Raw genomic sequence first — 21,418 nt, 5'->3', positions numbered from 1 at the left:
TTATATTCTGTCTGCTTTCTTACAATTCGTTTGGGAGATAAACTTTTATATGAAAACTAAATCCACAAACTTCCCTTTTGGATTAAAAGCTTAAACAAATTTGTGGTTCATTAGTATCACAGACTTTTTACCAATTCTTCTATTTATATTGTTTAGACGGTCCTTTCTAAAATCGAAACGAAAGTGGGTTGCGGGCGCTAGATTGGTGAGACGAGCTATCGCATGTGTGTAACTTAGTCCGATCACTTTTTTAACAAAGTTACTTTCAGTGGCAGACCTTAATTAATTTAAAACGATAATAATAAATAAAAACTCAGATTAAACTTGAACAAGAAAGAAAGATTAGAATATTAAAAGAAACAATAATGATGTTTTTGGGTACTTAATTACAGAGAATTTTGAAGAGGAATATAACATTGTGTTTATCCAAAATGTCACTATGTGACTAGCCCGATCAAGAATTTAAGTTACGTTCAGTGGCAGACTTCAATTAATTTTTAACGATAATAATAAATGAAAATTCAGATAAAACTTAAACAATATTTTGTGAGTACAATACAGATAATTTAAGAGGAATATAATATTGTGTTTATCCATATGATCAATGGTTTAAACACAGTATTCAATGATCCTTGTACAGTATCTGAGTTATTATTAATATTTATTATTAGTCCATTGATTCATTTTAATGGTATTTCATTGTCGATACAATAAACATTTTCACAACTGAAAAGTAGTCACCAAACAAAATCTGTACAAGGTGTACTGTAGTAATTCGGAAAACGCCACCAATTTCTCAGTGGTCGCAATATCCCGTATGGTAGTGTAAACAACAGTAGTCTGTTTTTGTTAATAAAAGTGTGGGGAATGAATTTTGTACTTTGTTTACCTAGCTATTGATATTATGTGTCTGTTTAAAATATGATCATCGCTGGATTTTGATATTAAACTAATCACAGGACAAAGGTTAGTGATCTAGGTTGCATTGTAAGTGAAATAATTATGAAAGAAGAAAAATAAGCTCCTCAAAAGTGAAGGCCGGTATCAACAACTGCTATACCTACCTAGGCTAGGCCCATCCAAGGCTAAATTCAGTCGGCCAAACCGACCATTCTCACCGTGCGTAGAGAGCTAAACTAAGCCTTATCTTATGAGGAATGTTTGGGCTAGGCTTATTATTGAGTAAAAGGTTTCAAATTTGTCAATACAGGTTAAATAATATGTCATACAGTCATGTTAACTATTGATTATATTTATACTTTTAATTTATTTAATTAAGTTTTTTTTTTTATTTAAGTTTTTTTTTAAATTAAAGTTTTACTAATAAATAAAGTCTAATTTAGTCTAATTAAAAATTCTAGGCCCTTGTCTAGGCCAGCTAGTAGGCCCTAGGCCTCACTCACCGTACACCACTCTAAATGAGTGGTGCAAAGAGGCTGGTGGGCCGGTCGTGGCCTTCTATTATTAGCCTCCCTCATCTTCTGAAATTGTCTTTTCAATTTTATAGTTATGTCGACTTCTAGTTCTTCTACTGTACTGGCAGGGAGAGAATCCCATGAATTTACAACTCGTTGGGTAAAAAAATGACTACGGCAATATTAGACGAAGCTATATTCATCACTTTTTAAAAGTTTCACAGAATAATTCAGTGAAACTTTAAAAGAAGTGATTATTGTTAAATTTTTCAATTTAATATTAATTATAATATTATATTTTTGTATATTGTTTTCTAACATTTGTTTTCTCAGACTACAGTAGGTATAGAATAGGAGGACAGGTGGACAATTGGAGTTTCTTAAATTGTTTTAATTGTTTTGTTTTAAATAATAATAAAATGCCTAATAATAATTTAATATTAATAATGCAGATCATTTGAGTGCACACAATATTGTATGTGACATGATACTTTGTATGTACAGTATCTTCACATACTATATGTCTATGTATTGTAGCCCGCTACAGAGTTCCACAACTTGCTATTTATTAAACAAATACAACAAGTAGATTCAATTAAATATACTGTACATATAAAATACTGTATGTAAATATAAATCAAAGAGCTGCATAGGCAGGACATAGAAAAAAAATCAAGATCAAATAAGTTAAAACAGAAACTGCCTCAATATGTATGTCTGGCCAGTTAGTGTTCAATACAAACTGCTGTACATGCTTATTTTCAAACACAAACCATTCACCTTCACATTGTAATCTCATTTAGTACCATTCATTAGCACATTATATCAACATTCATTAGAACTTAGTAACTGAATAGTGTAAGACAAATACGTACAGTAATTAACTAATCAAATGGCAAGGATAAACCATGGAGGTATAATTTATACCCTCCATGGATAAACTAAGGTGTTTTATTAATTGATAGAATTACTAGTAGTTTCTGTATTAGAAAATAACATAAAATGTAAATTGTAACACTTTAAATTACAGTTATTACTCAATTTCAATTTTTTTTCTACAAAAATACATAATACATTATCCCATTTCTACATTTTTATATTACATTTTTCGATTCAATGCACTGTCAGCAGACAGGTGGAGAGGAACCCATTGCCTATAGCTTTTAAACAGTACATTCTGATACAATGAACAATAAAAAAAAATACAAATCCCACCTGGCCAATCTTACAGCTTTTAGTATATAGATAGAATAAAGAAAACACTTTGATGCCTTAGTACAGTACATGGCAGCATAGTATCTAGTTGACTACACATTATGTGTTAATAGGCAGTCATGTGCAATCGACTGGCTAATGTATTAATACATTATTAAGGAAAATGCGATCAAGTATTATTAATTACAATACAAACGTTGGTTTCTTTTTTAATTGATTATTTCCAAGCAACAGTTTATCAACTTAAATAATAGAAACCAGAAATATTGTAACACAAAAGTAAATTTTTAGGACAACTTCTATAAGAACAACTGACACTGTTTGATGTCCAATTGTCCTTGTCAAAGCACCAACAGTTATACGTCACTAAAGTGCAATTTATATTCTAAAGCTCTGTATACATACACTATCAAACTTTATGTGACAAAAAAAACATGATGTGCCCATATACGGACATGATGATGATGTCATATCACTACCATATTTGGGCATGTATAGTATCACTACCATATTTGAGCACATCACACTTTTTTTGTCAAACTAGTTTGATCAGGGAGTTGTAAAATAAGGTTTGATAGTGTAGACAAAGCTTTAGATACTGTGCCTAAAATTGTCATGCCAGTTTCAAATATATTTACATTTTGTACTATGGACAATAAAATAATATCAGTATCAGTAAACTGGGCCTAAAACCCTCTGTAGCTTAGTACTAGACTCACTTTAAAATGCATTGTAGGTAAGACCTCCTGACTAGGCCTAAAATGATTTAATGAATTTGAATTTAGGAGTACAGTATCTTTACATTGTGAAAGAAGAACCTGTTATACAATCAGTCAGGTTATTCAATACACAATTGAGAATAAAGGGGAAGGATATATTATATGTTTGTTTGTCACTTTGCCATTCATTGTCTATTTATGAATGGAATCCTTTTAAACCTCAACAATGATCAACAAACTACTGTACTCAACTCTCACTATTTAACACTCTGTAAACTACTGAAAAAGTGAAAATAAAAATAACCATGATGTCCAATTTTTGATGGTTTTTCAGGACATCTAATTTTTAAAAGAATTCAAATGTCCTGTCTGGAATTTAGCAAGATATTACGGAAATTTGACAGAATAATAGTTAATACCGCTTTTACATGTTTTAACAATTTATATTGTCTACAGTATATTATCAATCATAAAATAAAATAGGATGAATGTGCTACAGTAACTGTATGTTGGGACATTTCCACTCGAGTGTAGTGTTTAGTCGATTATTGGTGTTCAAAATAATAACACTGTCAGTGTCATAGAATTCTTCTACAGTAGTGAAAAGTTACTTTTTAAATGGAGCTGTTATTCATTAATAATCAAGTTGTACAATACAAGTAATCTATATGAGAAATATTCAGTATCTTATTTTTACTCAACAGTATTGATAAACATTCTCTATCTATTCGGTTTCTCACAATTTATTTTGCATTTTAGTCTTTGCTACCGTATCTTTCTGGCGTCGAATCATTTGATCTATAACCAATCCCAATCCATTTTGCTCGTCTTCTTTCAAGACGTGATTATGAGTTCTGTAATGACTTGCTATATTGGGTCATTTTGAGTGCACTGACTGTTGACTGCTAGATTTTATCCAGCATTATAGGTGCCTTGATGTTTTATGCTAATTTTAACCGAAAGTCTAGCTGCATGATTTTAACTAATGTTGTAAAGATTTTTAGTTGACTATTTTTTAAAAAGCAAGAAAAATATTGCACAAAATGATATATAATAATTTTTTTTTTCCTTAGGAATAAAAATGTTCAAGAAAAGACGAAAGCGTGTGATAATTTCAGAGCCATCAAATTTTGAACATCGTATTCACTGTGGTTTTGACAAAAAGTCAGGAAAGTATGTTGGTCTACCACCTCAGTGGGCGAATATAATCGGAGCTGAGGACAGTCGACCAAAACCTATCATAGACACAACCAATACTACACCTGTAGGATCAGATAATAAGGTTAGTTTGTGGTAGGAACTACAGTTAGTCCCATTCAGACGTCCGTCATCATAATTCTCCAAATCGCAGTTTGTCTGATGATTTACAAGACTGATGATACTGTACATTACATACTGATAGAGTAGTATTGTTTGAAGGTTTGCATGGCGAAATTAAATGTTGATATAAAGTTTGCGGTGCACCACATTATATTACTGTAGTTCTGTAAAGTCAGGTGTGAGGACGATCAAAGCATATTGATCGTAACGTCGAGAAACTCAACAGTTCTTTTCAGAACTAATAATATACATACGTGGTGTACCGCAAACTTTCAACGATGGAGTAGTTGTTATTTAACAATGTCAGTTGACAGAAGTTGAAGTCCAAAGCATACAGGTATATTTTCATTTGAAGCCTGTAGCCTAAAAATTCTCTTTATTCTATACCACTGGTTGCGATGAGGATACAGTAGATGGTGCTAGATCTAAAATATAGTTGGTTTTCGAAATGTTTTATTTTTTTTTTGCTGTAACTTCCTAAACCATTGTAATGATACAGTAGGTCTGTAATGGTTTGATAGTTTAGTTTCTATACAGCCTCTAGCCCAAGGCAAGTATACCCTGTGTTGGACCAAGTAACTACAGTACTGTACAGTAAAAGGTTAAACAGAGTTCAAGGTGTCACTTTTCTGATGATTCTCACATTTTATGATTTATTTGAATTGTACCATAATTGTACTCACTCCTTGAAAATTGTATTTAAAATCTAAGTTCAAAGCAGGATTGAACTTTTTATCCTCGTTGCCCGCAATGTCCAGGCACAAAAAGCAAAAAAACTAGATATGGTCACTAAACTTATTGATAATTATTTATTTATTGATTAAAATAATTTGTAATAAAATATTAATTTACAGTACTGTACAGTGTCTGTTATGCATGGAAGAGAGGCAAACAAAATGTTAATTTCCATTCACCATATTTTGTCATTTAACTTATCTACCACTGTAATTTGTAAAGATGGTAATTAAAATCTAGTTTTAATTTTGAGACATAAGACATACTGTAAGTCATACTTTATTATCTCCAAAACAGAAGAAATTACAGGACCTTGGAAACAACAAGATTCATATAAAAAGAACAGAAAAAAAAATCAGGCTGTCTGTTTGTACTGTAAAAATTATTTTCCTATTTTCTGTTCAGGTTTTATTTGACATTATAATGTTTTCAAAGTAAATCCTAGTAAATTAGCAATTTTCTAAATTTATCTTTGTTATGACATTTCAAAGAAGAAAGATTTTTCTGAATGTGGAATTTTAAAGAAGTCTAGGGATTTTCAGTTGTGAGAAATAAAGTCAAGATGGTTATATCGTCATCACCACCCAGTGGTATCTCATGTTCGCTTTGTTTGTTTACATACTGGTATGAAGTGTGTGAACAATTCTATATCTGTATTAACATCACGTAAACAAACCTTTGATTTCTTGCTAAATAAATAGAATATTAAGAGAAAAAATAAACTGTTTATTTAGCTAAAAAACAGTATTTTGACAGTTTTACACTCAAATTTGAAAATGTTTATCGTTCTTTAAAATAAATAAGGATGAACATAACAAAGTAATATTACCTAAAAATGTTTTTATATATTAGTAATGTAAAACCTTTATCATCTTGTTTTTATGCCCAATTCTGGAAGGTTATCCTCTACTAAACCATACCAAATACATAAAAACTATTTTTTCCTTATATTATATTATAATTTGTACATATTGTTTGATCTTGTCTGATATTGTTTGTAACCTGTAGAGCAATAAATACATTATTATTACATACAGTAAAGTACTACAAAATGTATTAAAATATTTCTTGAATCTTTCTTATTGATCAGTCATTTTACTTTAAATAATTATATAAAACTTTTTTTCAGTCTATTGTTCGAGGGCCTAGTTTAAATAGACTCCCAAAAGGATTGGCCAATGGAATTAGTGTCGCAAGGTCAAATTCTCTCAGGAGTCGAAGTCCACCGAGGCTAAGACGAAAACCTGCAGAAGACAGCGTAAGTACCTCATGTTATCTTATAACACAAAGTACTGTACAAGGCGTGTTCCAAACCATTATGTTATTCATTGTGCGCATGAGCGAATATTGGGACGTGTGTCTTTGATGGTCTCTACGTCCAGACATCGATCGGCAATGCATCAATTTACTCACATGTTGGTCGCAAATCAAAAGATAAACCTCTTCTCATCCACAGGTTCCAGATGTGGTTAAAGAGAACAACTGGCACCGCGGCAGTGATGGTCATCACCAGATGTCACCATTAGAACGGACTGGTTCATACGATAGCAGGAATAGAATACAATCGAGGCACGAGTCTAGAGATGTACACCCACGTGACGACAGATACCGAAACTCGCACGATCAACGATATTATACAACAGGTGCTCACGATCGCAGTCATGAAAGGGAACGTTATGAAGATTCTAGGTGAGATATGTCAATTCGTGTTCAGACTAGTCAAAGTTTTATTCAAATAATACATCCATGAAACATTAAGCTTGGTTCCCATTTTCTCATGTGAATTGACCAATCAAAAGCGACTGTTTAGATGGCGCACCGTGGTTGGTCAAATTACTTGCGTCATTGCTTGGCGTCCAGGTGGGAAACAGGATAATTAACTAGCAAAAGCAAGAAGCTAAAGCAAAGTTGTGGATAGCATTGCAAATAACATACACTTTAGAAAGAAGAAGGTTTATTAATATTTACATTACGTGTCTAGCTTACCTGGATAAACCAACATAGGCCTTATCCACTTCAAGGGGAGAAAATAACCCAAAAAGTGAAAAATACTTTGTATATTGGTTTATTTCAGGAATCACAACCAGGATAGGTGGCAAGATTCAAAGAACGGATACAATAGTAGAGGGCCTCCTCCGCCTGGTCATCGCAGTCCCAAGACGTTACCGAGGAGTGTGTCTAGCCAATCTTATCAGCAGAATCAGTACCCACAGTCAAATTCACAGCCCAGAGGTTACCCTACAGCACCCAGAAGCAAGTCACATGGCCATTTATCACAGGTAAGAATTTTTTTAAATTAAATTGTCGAAGTTTAGTCCAAAAGCATTTCAGGGGTGGATCCAGGATTTTTTAAACCAGGGAGCGCTAACATTAACAATATTAATAGTCTGTCAAAATGGATCTGTCCAAGGGAACGTGTAACCCCAGCACTTTCCCCTGTATCTCCCACCCCCGGATCCCCTTCTTCCCCCATCCACCCCATCCACTACTTTAAGTAGTATTAAACTAGTTTATTAATTCTTTTAAATACTGGCACAGAATGAAACAAATTATACAGTTACAAATTAATTACAAGCAATAATTTCTGATTTCTTTTCCATTTTAATATTTTTCTTTCGATGATGTTGTTGATAAGCTACTGTATGAGCAGTGGCGTCAGTACTGATTTATAGCCTTCTCATTCAACCACAGTATAACGTTTGTAATCCCTTTGATCCTTCAAGCCAATAACAAGAATCATCTTGGTTTATCCATGTTTTCTTAGCTAATCATTATGCAGAAATGATCATACAGTAGTAGTAGTAATATTAGCAGAAAAAATAAAAGATTTAAACATAATATAATAATTAATTTGAATTAAACACTTTCATATCAGTGGCACTAATGTGAACATCCATAAAAACAAAGAATTTAAAAAAAACTTTTTTTAAGTTAACATATTTTATTATATCTAAAAAATAAGAAAATCGCTAATTAAAATACTGTAAACTAAATATAAAAATATATATAAACATCCATAAAAAAAAAAATTTAAAAAACATACAATAACATATATTTTATTATATCTAAATAATAAGAAAAATCACTAATTAAAATGTTCTAAACTTTATAAAAATATATATAAACAACATAGTAAAAATCACAAAATTAATACGAATACAAGATGAAAACCCAACTTGTTCAATGATGAAAGAAAGGCATTATAATGTTGACATTTTAATATTGTATCCTATATCAAAGCTAGCTATACAACTTTTACAATTACTGTTAAAAGATAAAATCACGTAGATTATATTTGATCTTATCAAATGATATCCAAAAGTTTCATTTTGTAATTTTCTAGTCTAAAATTTCTGACAGAAATGAAAATAGAGTCTAAATTAAAATACTCTATCGTAATTGAATGCACTCAAGCCTGATACAAGCTGAAATTGATCTGAAATAATATTAAGATGGACAATTTAGATTGAATGTCTGTCTCTGTATCAAAAATGTGTTCAATTTAGCATTTCCATTAAATATTAAAAAATATAATTTTGACTTTTTAGCACTAAGTTGGTTATTTCAGTGTTACAGTATAAGAGTATGTGTGTCTAAGTGTATCTTTCAGAAGAGTAAGGGGTTACACTGGTGGACTGGTCCATTTCAACCCCTGTTATTAATTATGGACAGAAAAAATAGGGCTGTTTTGGTTGCAGCACTGGCGGGAAGGGACCCTTAGGAGAGATCAAAGTCGTATGTGTGTTAACATCTGGTCAATTGCGCTTTTAGAAGGTTACCGTAGAGAGCGGAATAATCTAAAAGTTTTACTAGATTTTCCCCAAGTTATTGTCCGTTTAAGCTCTGTTTGTATTCCGTTACAAGCCCCACGGCAGGTACCTTTTTTCCGTAATTACTAAGCTTAAGTATACATTCATGTGTGTGCATGATTATTTACCAATATTAAGCCATATCACTGTCTAGAATCCACCAGACTATTTGAACCCTTTTATACACCCGCCTTTCTTTCCCACAACATTTAATTTTCATAGGAACACAAGCTCCATAATATATATAATATACTTCATGTTATTTCATTGCCAATTGTTTCCTGTATGACCTATTAATTTCCCATAATGACAATTGACAGGAAGTAGTTGAGATCAATGTCAGTGTTTAATGACCTTTGAACTTTGTGTGCTCAACTTTCAGATAAAAGTAGGCCCCTGGGTCTTTAAATTGCATTGTTATTCATCTACAGTGTTTTGCATATGTAATAGAATTATTTTATTGTTTAAAGCTTAAGCTGTTAAAATGGCCTTTAAAGTTCGGCGTTATGGTGCTCTGCACTCTAGCTGTCAAACTCAATAATGAACATTTCAAATAAATTATTAACTTTCATTAAAATAATTTAGAAACAAAAATTAAAAACACCTCATGTGTTTTCTTGAGTAAACAAATGAAATTAAATTTTTTTGGAGATATGTAAACCAGTAGGGCCTACAAGTTACAACTAAAATTCTATTTTCTAAAATGTCAAAAACAACATTCAAATGTCTAACTAAGTTCATTATATTTCTTAAATTATTTTTTCTTTAGCCAATTGAATTAAGTATACATAAATTAAATTTATCTTTAAAAGCAATTTTTTTTTAAATTTCATGCCAATTAAAATCTATTAATTTGGAAAAACAACATATTTTGTTTCACCATTTGCTTTTGCAAGTCTCCTGGGGTAGAGTTAATTACTTCAGTAAGGGGCTGACATCATATTCAATCATCGGAAGTAAAGTCATATCGTTATTGCCAGGAAATTATTCAAAAACAGGAAGAATACATTTAGTTGAGATTTATCCTTTAATGTCACAAATTGGTGAGGAATCTCTGCATAATACCAACGTATTTCAACGTATTGGATATTAGCTTTTGACTGATTCTGATTATCTTCATCTTCTCCATTGGATTTTCTATGTGCTGTCTATGTCTATCATATTGAGCACAATATTGAAGCTTATTATCTTTGTTGGTGTGTAGGAACTTGTTTGTAAATTTAATTTTCTTGGATTTATTACAAAATCTGGTAAGATTTGTATTACTTTTTAACTAAAAAATGATGTTTTACCCCAAAAATAAGTAGTTAACAACAAAAAATTTTTTTATTGACATTATTAGGTGTGTAGTACACTACATGATTCAGTAACTTTTATGTTGGTTCGATGGGGTTTGCTATGTGTTTTTGGGGGTTTGCAGGGTTTAGCAATTACCTGTAAATAGCCGTTTTCAGAAACTATAATTTTGTATGATCTTCAGTAAATCCACCATGACCATGTGGTGAATAAGGTATAGCTGCTGCATTACATAATTAGGGAACTTTCAAAGTGGTGATGTGGGAAGGTGAGACGTGGAAGTCAGTCAACCATGGATGCCAATGCCTTCCGCGTCTAGAAATATAATTTTATGAGAATCATCGTCAAAAAGTACCTATAAAAACTACCTCGCGATGCTTCCATCCGGGTAATCACCAAATGGAACAAAGCCTATTGCTGCTGTATGGTTTGTGGTAGTCTTGTATCTGCATATTTTGGAATCTCTGGTCCATAGAAAGTAAAATTACATATAAATGAATTAAAAATAAACAAGACTGTACTAATTATTACTACTCTTCTCAGGATGTTGTTCGACCTTGAAAGCATCTTTGACTTATATAAGACGTTGTCTTTAATTGTTGAGACTAAAACATTTTCACTTGAATTGAGTCTACACATTCTACATGTTATGAAAACCTGTTTAATTTACAGACTTAAAATAATATTTTGTATTATTAGCAGGACATCACAAATACTTCTTCGTTCGATGTACAATAATGTGTGAAGTCAACAGTACTTTACAATCCATTTGATGTTATTGCCAATTTGACTGTCAATTAACTCAACTCTTCTAAATTGTAAATTACCTATATATTAAAATAGTAGTACAATTCTAAATATAGCAACAGACAATTTCTTGAGTAGTGTTAAATATTAAATATGAGCATCTTGCAAATTAAAGTTTTTATGGAGTTAGGAGTAAATATGTTTCTCAGACCTTTTAATAATTAGTTTAAAATGTGTTTTTATGAGTTAATTTTTTACATTTAATATTTTAGGACACAGATTCCTTACAGGACTTAGTAAGTGAAATTTTATTATTTAGTGGAGAGGGGGATAAATTTGCATATTTCTCAATTAGTACTGAGTACTGACTTATTATAAACTAATAGCTCTGTCTACACTATCAAACGTTATGTGACAAAACAATGTGATGTGCCTATTAGACTTGATGATGTCATATCGCTACCATATTTAGGCATATCACTACCATGTTTATAGGCATATGTATGCCTACCATAATGTGGACACATCACACAGTTTTTTATCAAACTAGTTTGATAGTGTAGACAGAGCTTTAGATGAATAATTAATAAGAAATATTTTATTTTTTTAAAAAATTGTGTATATTATTATATTATACTATAAATCAACATTGGGTTTAATTATCTACAGTATGCTATTCCAAGTATAACCGAAATTCTATCTTTATAAACAGTTAAAAAATGATTTGTCTATAAATATTTTAGTTTGAAGAAAAGGACACTTTAAGTTTGTCAGAGTCTGATTCCGTAAGTTAGAATAATTATTTATAAAGCACATATTATTAGCAAGTATATTCTACAGTATTTAAATACTGTTTTAAAAACTATACTGTATATGCTTTGATATTAATAATTTATTTTTATTAAGTTAAATGCTTTTTTATTAATACAATATCACTAGTTCAAACAGCTACACAATACTGTAGTTACAGTACTTGAACTTTGTTTATTAAGCTACTAAATACTGCTACACATTACTTACTAACACTATACACACCATGTAATGGAATAGTGATCATTCAATTAACAGTATAGTAATAATGCAGTTGAGGATTGCACATGACTGGCTGCACATATTAAGAACAAGGTTTCACTGAGTGGGAATAATGGTTGCAATAAGATAGGTGTACATTAGAATGGTTGCAATAGGGATGCACTACATAAAAAACATGGTTGCAATAAGATAGGTGTACATTAGAATGGTTGCAATAGGGATGCCCTACATATCACATGGGAAATAACATGGTTGCAATAGGGATGCATTACTTATCACGTGGTTGCAATAAGATATGTGTACATTAGAATGGTTGCAATAGGGATGCCCTACATATCACATGGGAAATAACATGGTTGCAATAGGGATGCATTACTTATCACATGGTTGCAATAAGATATGTGTACATTAAAATGGTTGCAATAAGGATGCATTACATATCACTTGTGAAAAACATGGTTGCAATAAGATAGGTGTACATTAGAATGGTTGCAATAAGATAGGTGTACATTAGAATGGTTGCAATAGGGATGTATTACATATCACATGGGAAATAACATGGTTGCAATAGGGATGTATTACATATCACTTGTGAAAAACATGGTTGCAATAAGATAGGTGTACATTAGAATGGTTGCAATAAGATAGGTGTACATTAGAATGGTTGCAATAGGGATGCACTACATATCACATGGGAAAAAACATGGTTGCAATAAGATAGGTGTACATTAAAATGGTTGCAATAGGGATGTATTACATATCACTTGGGAAAAAACATGGTTGCAATAAGATAGGTGTACATTAAAATGGTTGAAAAAAGGATGTATATTAAAGTATCAAACGAAAAATATATTGTTGCACATATTAGAAATATAGGACTGCACATGACTGCTGCACATATTAAGAACAAGGTTTCACTGAGTGGGACTAATGGTTGCAATAAGATAGGTGTACATTAGAATGGTTGCAAATGGGATGCACTACATAAAAAACATGGTTGCAATAAGATAGGTGTACATTAGAATGGTTGCAATAGGGATGCCCTACACATCACATGGGAAATAACATGGTTGCAATAGGGATGCATTACTTATCACGTGGTTGCAATAAGATATGTGTACATTAGAATGGTTGCATTAAGGATGCATTACATATCACTTGTGAAAAACATGGTTGCAATAAGATAGATGTACATTAGAATGGTTGCAATAAGATAGGTGTACATTAGAATGGTTGCAATAGGGATCCACTACATATCACATGGGAAATAACATGGTTGCAATAGGGATGCATTACATATCTCTTGTGAAAAACATGGTTGCAATAAGATAGGTGTACATTAGAATGGTTGCAATAAGATAGGTGTACATTAGAATGGTTGCAATAGGGATGCACTACATATCACATGGGAAAAAACATGATTGCAATAAGATAGGTGTACATTAAAATGGTTGCAATAGGGATGTATTACATATCACTTGGGGAAAAACATGGTTGCAATAAGATATAGGTGTACATTAAAATGGTTGAAAAAAGGATGTATATTAAAGTATCAAACGAAAAATATATTGTTGCACATATTAGAAATATAGGACTCACTAAGTTTAGAATGGTTGCAAGGGATGCTAAAATCACATGAGGAAATACACTGGTTGCAATGTGGCTGCATATTACAGATAAGAATAAATGTTATTACTATGTTTAGAATGGTTTCAACAGGGATGCTAATATCACATGATGGTTGCAATGTGGTTGCACATACAATGTACAATACAGATAATGATAAATGTTATCTATGTGTAGAATGGTTGCAACAGGGACGCATATCACATGGTTGCAATTTGTTTGCCCATCCTAAGCAAATCTTAAGGCCAATTTATACAGTAAGCGGAAAACTGCCTAGCTTGTCCCATATAGAATCTGTATCTTTCCTCAGTGTGGTCACAAGGAATAACATAGATTTTATATTATTATTACTGTTACCGCTCGTCTGTGTAAATTGGTCTTTAAGGCTTGTTGAGGCAACAGGGATGCACATATAGATACACAGCTGGTTAAAGGCTCACTTTAAAAGCATATTAAGTGTCTAGGTCTTCTCTGCTTATGTGAAAGATTATAATTTAATGTGAATTGAAATGGACATTAATTTAAATTGCTGAATTTTAAGTACTGTAGATGTCAAGTTACAGCACTCTAACATCGTGATCTTCATACCAATCATGTTCGTAACATAGCAAAACATTTTATAAATTAAATTAGCGCCATTTAAAACGTCTTCACACATCTTAACTCGTAGCTCAAGAATCAATATCACATGCTTGTTAGCACTCGAGTGGGTGGAAATAGTTGAATGTTTTTAAGACTGTTACTTAAGCTTGTGTCCTCAGGCTATGTTTGTCTACTCTGGTTCTTCATAGATTACATGTTGGTTTGTAAATTTTTATTACATGCAATAACATGGGATTTTCCCCAGGGACTTGGCTACAGTAACAGTAGATGAGAGGTTATTAATTTACTATGTTAATTTAGTTTCAAAATTCAAAGGCACATTCCTAAAAGAAACAATAGTAGCTTCGTTTGAATTCAGCAAAAAGCAGGATCGAAATATAAAAGCATATAGACAACATACAGGCAGAATACACCCAAAATACAGCCAACATAGACCAATATACAGCCAACATATAGCCAGTATACAACTAAAAAACATACAGCCAGCATACACCCAACATACTGTACATTCACCAAACATACATCTAACATACAGATTACATAGAGGCAGCATACACAGGCAACATACACCCACCCAGCATACATCCACGAAACATACATACATCCACCAAACACACACCCAACATACAGCCAACATACAACCAGCATACACCCAACATACAGCCAGAATACACCTAAGCATACAGATAACATACAGCCAAAATACGCCCAGCATACACCCAACATACAGCCAACATACACCTAAACATACAGCCAACATATAGCCAGAATACACCTAAGATACAGCCAGCATACACCCAACATACAGCCAACATACACACAACATACAGCCAGCATACAGCCAACATACAGCCAGAATACACCTAAGATATACCCAACATACAGTCAACATACAGCCAACATACAGCCAGCATATAGGCAGAAAGATATGTCATCATTTCTATTTGTTCTATTTCTTTTCATTTTATCTATAATGACAAGAATTGAAACTGTGCAAGAATTTATTAATTGAAAGTATGCAACGCAAACTGAACATTAATTATATCATTAACTCAAATTGACACTGTAACCACTTATGATTTCAAGTCATTAATGCTGCTGACTGACACATCAAACATTTAAATTATCGTTGTCAGATTGCTTAATGTGGAAGTATTACGATTTGAGAAATGCCGTCATCATTAGGAACACGTATACTGGAACACCAAATTATACAAACCAAGATTAATATTGCTTAGAGATTCACTGAATGCCATAATATGTAAAATAGAAAGTTCTGTAAAAGCAGTCTGATATAGAATTCTGAATAGAATAGAAAGTATTTCCTTATTCTGAATTTTCTAAATTTCCCAAAATAAAGATATTTCCTGAATTTTATTGAAAAATAATTGCAGTATCTTTCCTCTTTTTTTTTAGAATCAACGGTCTCCTCCCTCGACTCCAGATACAGTTTCTGTCGTGTCCGGTTCAATGCCAACCTCACCGCCATATTCCTCAAACCAGCCTAAACCACCGCAAATGTCGCAGAACTCAAGCCCGGCACCGTCCGGCTCAAGCACGCCACAGGCTGAGCGTGTCTCGCATGAACAGTTCCGTGCCGCATTGCAGATGGTGGTCAGCCAATCAGATCCAAGGCTTAGGTTTGAAAACTTTGTAAAGATTGGTGAGGGTTCAACAGGGATTGTTTGCATAGCAACGGAGAGGGAAACTGGGAGGCAAGTTGCCGTGAAAAAGATGGATTTGAGGAAACAACAGAGAAGAGAACTTTTATTTAATGAGGTAATAACCCTATCAAATTCTGTGTGATACAGCATCACATGTGACCTAACCTAACCATTTTAACCTAACTTGCCATGATACAGCCATCACATGTGAAAGCCAGCATCATAAACCCTAACCTAACCATTTTAACCTAACTTGCCATGATACAGGTATCACACATGAAAAGAAATGCTGTATTATAGACACAAATATTGTTGTATGCTGAGATACAGCACTGGGAATTTATACAACATTGATATAAAGTAAATTTCTATAAATAGATTCATTACTCATTCATTGAATGGTAATAAAAATGAGTTAAAAATCCCAAAAATCTTTTGCTATAATTTACTGTTTAAATGTATTACTTCAATTTACTCAGAAGCTATTTAAAAGCTTATTTAAATAACTACATATTGAAAATGTAAGCTGGCCAATAATTCACCTAGAACACAGTGTACTCCATGCATTGCTACTGTTTGCTATTCATTTGTGATGATGGATATGTTTTTGAAAAAGATTATTATGAGCATGGTAATCTCATAAAATAAAAGCTAAACAATTGACATTTAAAATCACATCATTTTATAGTAAATTGCACGCAAACATTTAGTATTTTAAACATGTAAATGAAACAATGGATGAGGATAAAAACTATTTTTGCATTTTAGCAGGCAAAGTAAAATGTGTATATATTAGAAACAAAGCTCTGTCTATAAAAAAAGTGTGATATGCCCAAATATGGTATTGATGTGATGTCATCATGTCCATATGGGCACATCACATTTTTTTCTTTAGAATCTGTTTTGATTTTGAAACATTGCTTCTGAGAAAATACTACATAATAGTCAAACAATAATCTTTATTTTATAATACAATTTTTGTTTATACAATAGGTTGTCATTATGAGGGATTATAAACACCCTAACATAGTAGAAATGTATGACAGCTATCTCGTGGGCGATGAACTATGGGTCGTTATGGAATTCCTAGAGGGCGGTGCTCTTACTGACATTGTGACTCATGCAAAGTAAGTGAAGGTTAATCTACTGGGTCACTTAGACATGGATGAATGTATTTATTCACACACTTCCTCCTATATATAGACAACTATTGTCTGGTGGTACAGATTATGGATTATGCAGCTTAAATTCCATTGAATTCAATTCTGGTAGAATTAATGGAACTTGGCTATATTTGGCCTAAAAATGGTGGGCATCATAAAAACTTAATGAAATCACGAAAAAATGAAGGTGTAAAATAACATGAGTGTAATCTGGTATAATCATGTCACCCGTGTTCCTTGTATTAAGTATTGCTGGTATAGTAGCAAAAGCAATGATATTATTATTGAACAGCAACAATAGGGAATATTAGGGTATCTCCCTCTTTGCCAAGTGCCTTGTGGCTCTATCACTCCACACAGTAGGGTTACAAAGAAGGACATCCAGCCATTGGTTGTTGAAATATCACATTTGCACATTTTTACCATCATATCAATCCTTCTGTTGATATCAATGTATCTTGTTTTTTACTAAAAGGTCAGATTATTAAGTGGTCAAAATCATTGAAGCATCACATCCCTGTCAGTGTCTCATCTAATAAGTTTGGTGTAACCTATATAATATCAAGTTAACACTAAAGTTCTCCATAGTTTTTGTATCATTTATCTTGCTTTATTACAGGTTAGAAGAGGAGCAGATAGCATTTGTGTGCAAGTCAATCCTTACAGCATTGTCTTTTCTACATTCCCAAGGTGTCATTCATAGAGATATTAAAAGTGATTCTATCCTTCTAACTCATGATGGCAAAGTAAGTACGCAAGAAAACATGACCCTTCAATTTGGTGCTTTCATTTTATAACTGTTTGCTCTGTCTACACTATCAAATTTTATGTAACAAAAAAATGTGATGTGCCCATATATGGACACGATGATGTCATATTTGTGCACATCACACTTTATTTGTCAAACTAGTTTGATAGTGTTTGATAAGACTACCATAAACTATTAGCCCTGTAAACTCTGTGTAATCACCTTCACAAATCTGCCTTCAACAGCCCTACAGTGAGTTATTTTAATATATTATATTATAAGACTACTAAGTTTGAAAACTTTCATAATGACAAGTACGTAAAATGTTTTTGATATCTGATCTATTAACGATTAATAACTTTTCTTCAATTTAAAAGGTAAAACTCTCTGATTTTGGGTTTTGCGCACAAGTGTCACATGACATGCCAAAGAGAAAGTCATTGGTCGGAACACCATATTGGATGGCTCCAGAAGTGATATCAAGATTACCGTATGGACCAGAGGTAAGCGCTTAAAATAGAGATATTTTAAAATTATGTTTTGCACAAATGATGTAATCACATATATCTAACCAGTGCAATCTATACATTTTTCTTTCACATCACCCAGCTAGAGTTTACACACATCAGGACGTTAATACCTGTGTTTTGTATGCTGTGCTAGGCAATAAGAAACATGCATATGAGGATTGTGACAGATTTAAATCTTAAGAACCTCCTTTTAATGCAAATGTTTATTTTTTTTTCAGGTTGATATCTGGTCATTGGGAATTATGGTTATGGAAATGGTTGATGGTGAACCTCCATTTTTCAATGAACCACCTTTGCAGGCTATGAGAAGAATTCGGGACATGCCACCTCCTAAACTCAAGAACACATACAGAGTAAGTCAATCCTATTATATATTCCTTGAAGCTTTACATGGTGAAAATCAATAAAATGATATAAAATTTGCGGTGCACACAAACTTTTGAGGACAATTGATCGAAACTTTGAGAAACTGAACAGTTCTTTTCGAAAATACATACATGGTGTACTGCAAACTTTATATCATTTAATAATTGGTACTACCTTAAAATAGTAGCTAATTTTGCATCAGGGAGTTAATTTGATTTGTCAGAGTTGGGTAAACATCTGTCTAATCAACTTAATGTTATTGATTGTAGATGCTGTATTAGAGAAACAAGATTTAATTGAATGTAATTAATTTTTCTTTAGGCATCACCGCGGTTACAGGGTTTCTTAGAAAAGATGCTTATTCGTGATCCATCACAACGTGCTAATGCCTACGAACTCCTTAAGCATCCGTTCTTATGCCAAATAGGACATAACTCATCACTTGTTTCGTTACTCAGGCAGTTACGGCATTCTTAAATAGACTATACAATTTATGAGGTGTTTTCCGATCGTTTTAAATTGGAGATGTTTTTCCTGTTTTTGAGCCTTGGAGATTCTTGAAATTAAGCTGGAGAGTTTGGATTGTAACTTATTTGAGTACAGATTTATTCATCTTAATGGTTCGAAGTCTTTAAGGAGGTTTGATTAATTGGTGTGGTGGGGAAGGGGGTACAACAGATGATAATTACATTGGAATCTGATACTAATTTTACTTGGCTGGAGGGGAAAAGGTTTGAAAGAAATGAAATTTGGGACAAAATATGTAAAACAATGTCAAGACTGGGAAAAAAAAGACACCAGAATTTTAGAATAAAATATCGTACTATTAGCAGATGTGAAAGTCCAGACATTGAACAAAACTTGAAAAATATGAGTACTATGTATAAGGAGAGTACAAATTATGGGCATTGCCTTGTTCTCATCTTGAAATACCAGAAAGTGTGATCAACAAATACACATTATTTTCTTAGAGCATTTTTATATGCTGTGTGTAAGTATCTGTGAACAAAATAATGTACAGTATCATACTCTATGTTAACAAATTATTAGTTTATGATATTTTAAAACATGTGTTTAGTATTTTTATTCAAAAATATATAAAGGAATATTTTATTTTTAAAAGTATTTGATTTTATTTATTTAAATACTTGGTATTGTACCACAGTTCATTCAAGTTTGAATTATTTAATATTTTATACTCGTACATTTATTTAAAGAATATTTTTCTTCCTTGATTTATTGCATGCAAAATGTTGAGTTGTTCACAAACTGATGTGTTGTACTTTAACAAGAGTCTTGGTTAATCATGTTACAGATGTAATAGATATATTTATCAGGGTTTAATAATCTGGTTACGTCATTATGAAAGCTGTTATTTTGTCCATCTGCATGATCATTTGATTCGCTAATTTCACAAACCTCAGCAAACTCTGGATAAATTTCTTGAAATACCCTGGGTAAATCGGTAAACATGTGTCACAGTGCTATATTTTTTTAAGGAACACAGACTTTTTGAAAAATTATTTTGTTGGATGGTTATAAATAGAGAAAACTGACCTAATAAGAATGAAGAATATTTCTGATAAGGGAGGATACAAGATGTCTAAGAAGAGGTCGTAATGATGTTGTAGGTGCAGCAGAATGAAGAGAAGAAGGCTTTTAAAATATGGATAAGTTTTAGAGGATGTAGCACATGAAGTAACTATAAACAAGATGATGGATCTTAAAACAGCAGTTAAATATTGTGGAAGTGGAATCTGTGGACAAATGCTGTCAAAGGAATGAAGAGGGAACAACCAATATGAACAAAAATGATCACAGTCCATATCTTGGTCGCCTAAATATAAGTTATGTGACAGGAAACAGGAATGATGATGAATGACTGTACTGTACTGTAGAAAATGATTGTACTGCAAATCTTGTTTGTCAGAATATCAGAAAGCAAGATGCCAGATGCAAAGGAACAGAAATTAATCCTGGTGTGAGCATTAGAAAAATCATTTTGTGTTAAATTCTGTCTACACTATCAAACTAGTTTAACAAAAAAAGTGTAATGTGTCCAAATATGGTAGGGATATGACATCATCGTGTCCATGGGCACATCTTTTTTATCACATAAAGTTTGATAGTGTAGACAATTATGTGTGATAGGGCAATTTATTGAGAAGTTTGAACTCACATTGTTTATTGACGTTTGTTTTTAAGTATTATTATTATGAACTGTATACCTTAACATAGCATTGCAATATTTTAACATTGAATTGGTTTTAAGAGAAAGATTTTGAGAGGATTAATCGTACTCCCAATAAAAAAAAACCCTTTTTAACGAGTACTGTACTGTATACTACACTCTGTTGCCTGAACAGATTACATAGTAAATGTTGTAAAACATTTGTGTTTGGACACTCCTTTTGCTCTAGTTTGTTAGTG

At 32.3% G+C, this 21,418-nt stretch overlaps 1 protein-coding gene across 1 annotated transcript; it reads left to right on the top strand.

Annotated features, from left to right (window-relative positions):
• Positions 1–853: 853 nt before the first annotated feature.
• Positions 854–21,314, top strand: LOC144852745 (serine/threonine-protein kinase PAK 4-like). The gene is made up of 11 exons (XM_078710709.1): positions 854–966; positions 4,423–4,631; positions 6,534–6,662; positions 6,861–7,093; positions 7,479–7,683; positions 15,934–16,296; positions 17,175–17,308; positions 17,964–18,090; positions 18,470–18,595; positions 18,841–18,975; positions 19,310–21,314. The coding sequence occupies exons 2-11, from the start codon at positions 4,431–4,433 to the stop codon at positions 19,463–19,465; spliced, it is 1,809 nt and encodes a 602-aa protein (XP_078566835.1). The 5' UTR covers positions 854–966; positions 4,423–4,430; the 3' UTR covers positions 19,466–21,314.
• Positions 21,315–21,418: the final 104 nt, after the last annotated feature.

The sequence above is a fragment of the Antedon bifida genome, chromosome 9 (assembly GCF_963402885.1).
Source record: "Antedon bifida chromosome 9, ecAntBifi1.1, whole genome shotgun sequence".
Lineage (NCBI taxonomy): Eukaryota > Metazoa > Echinodermata > Crinoidea > Comatulida > Antedonidae > Antedon > Antedon bifida.
The sequence above is the reverse complement of the archived record's forward strand: the minus strand, read 5'-3'. Positions and strand labels throughout refer to the sequence as shown.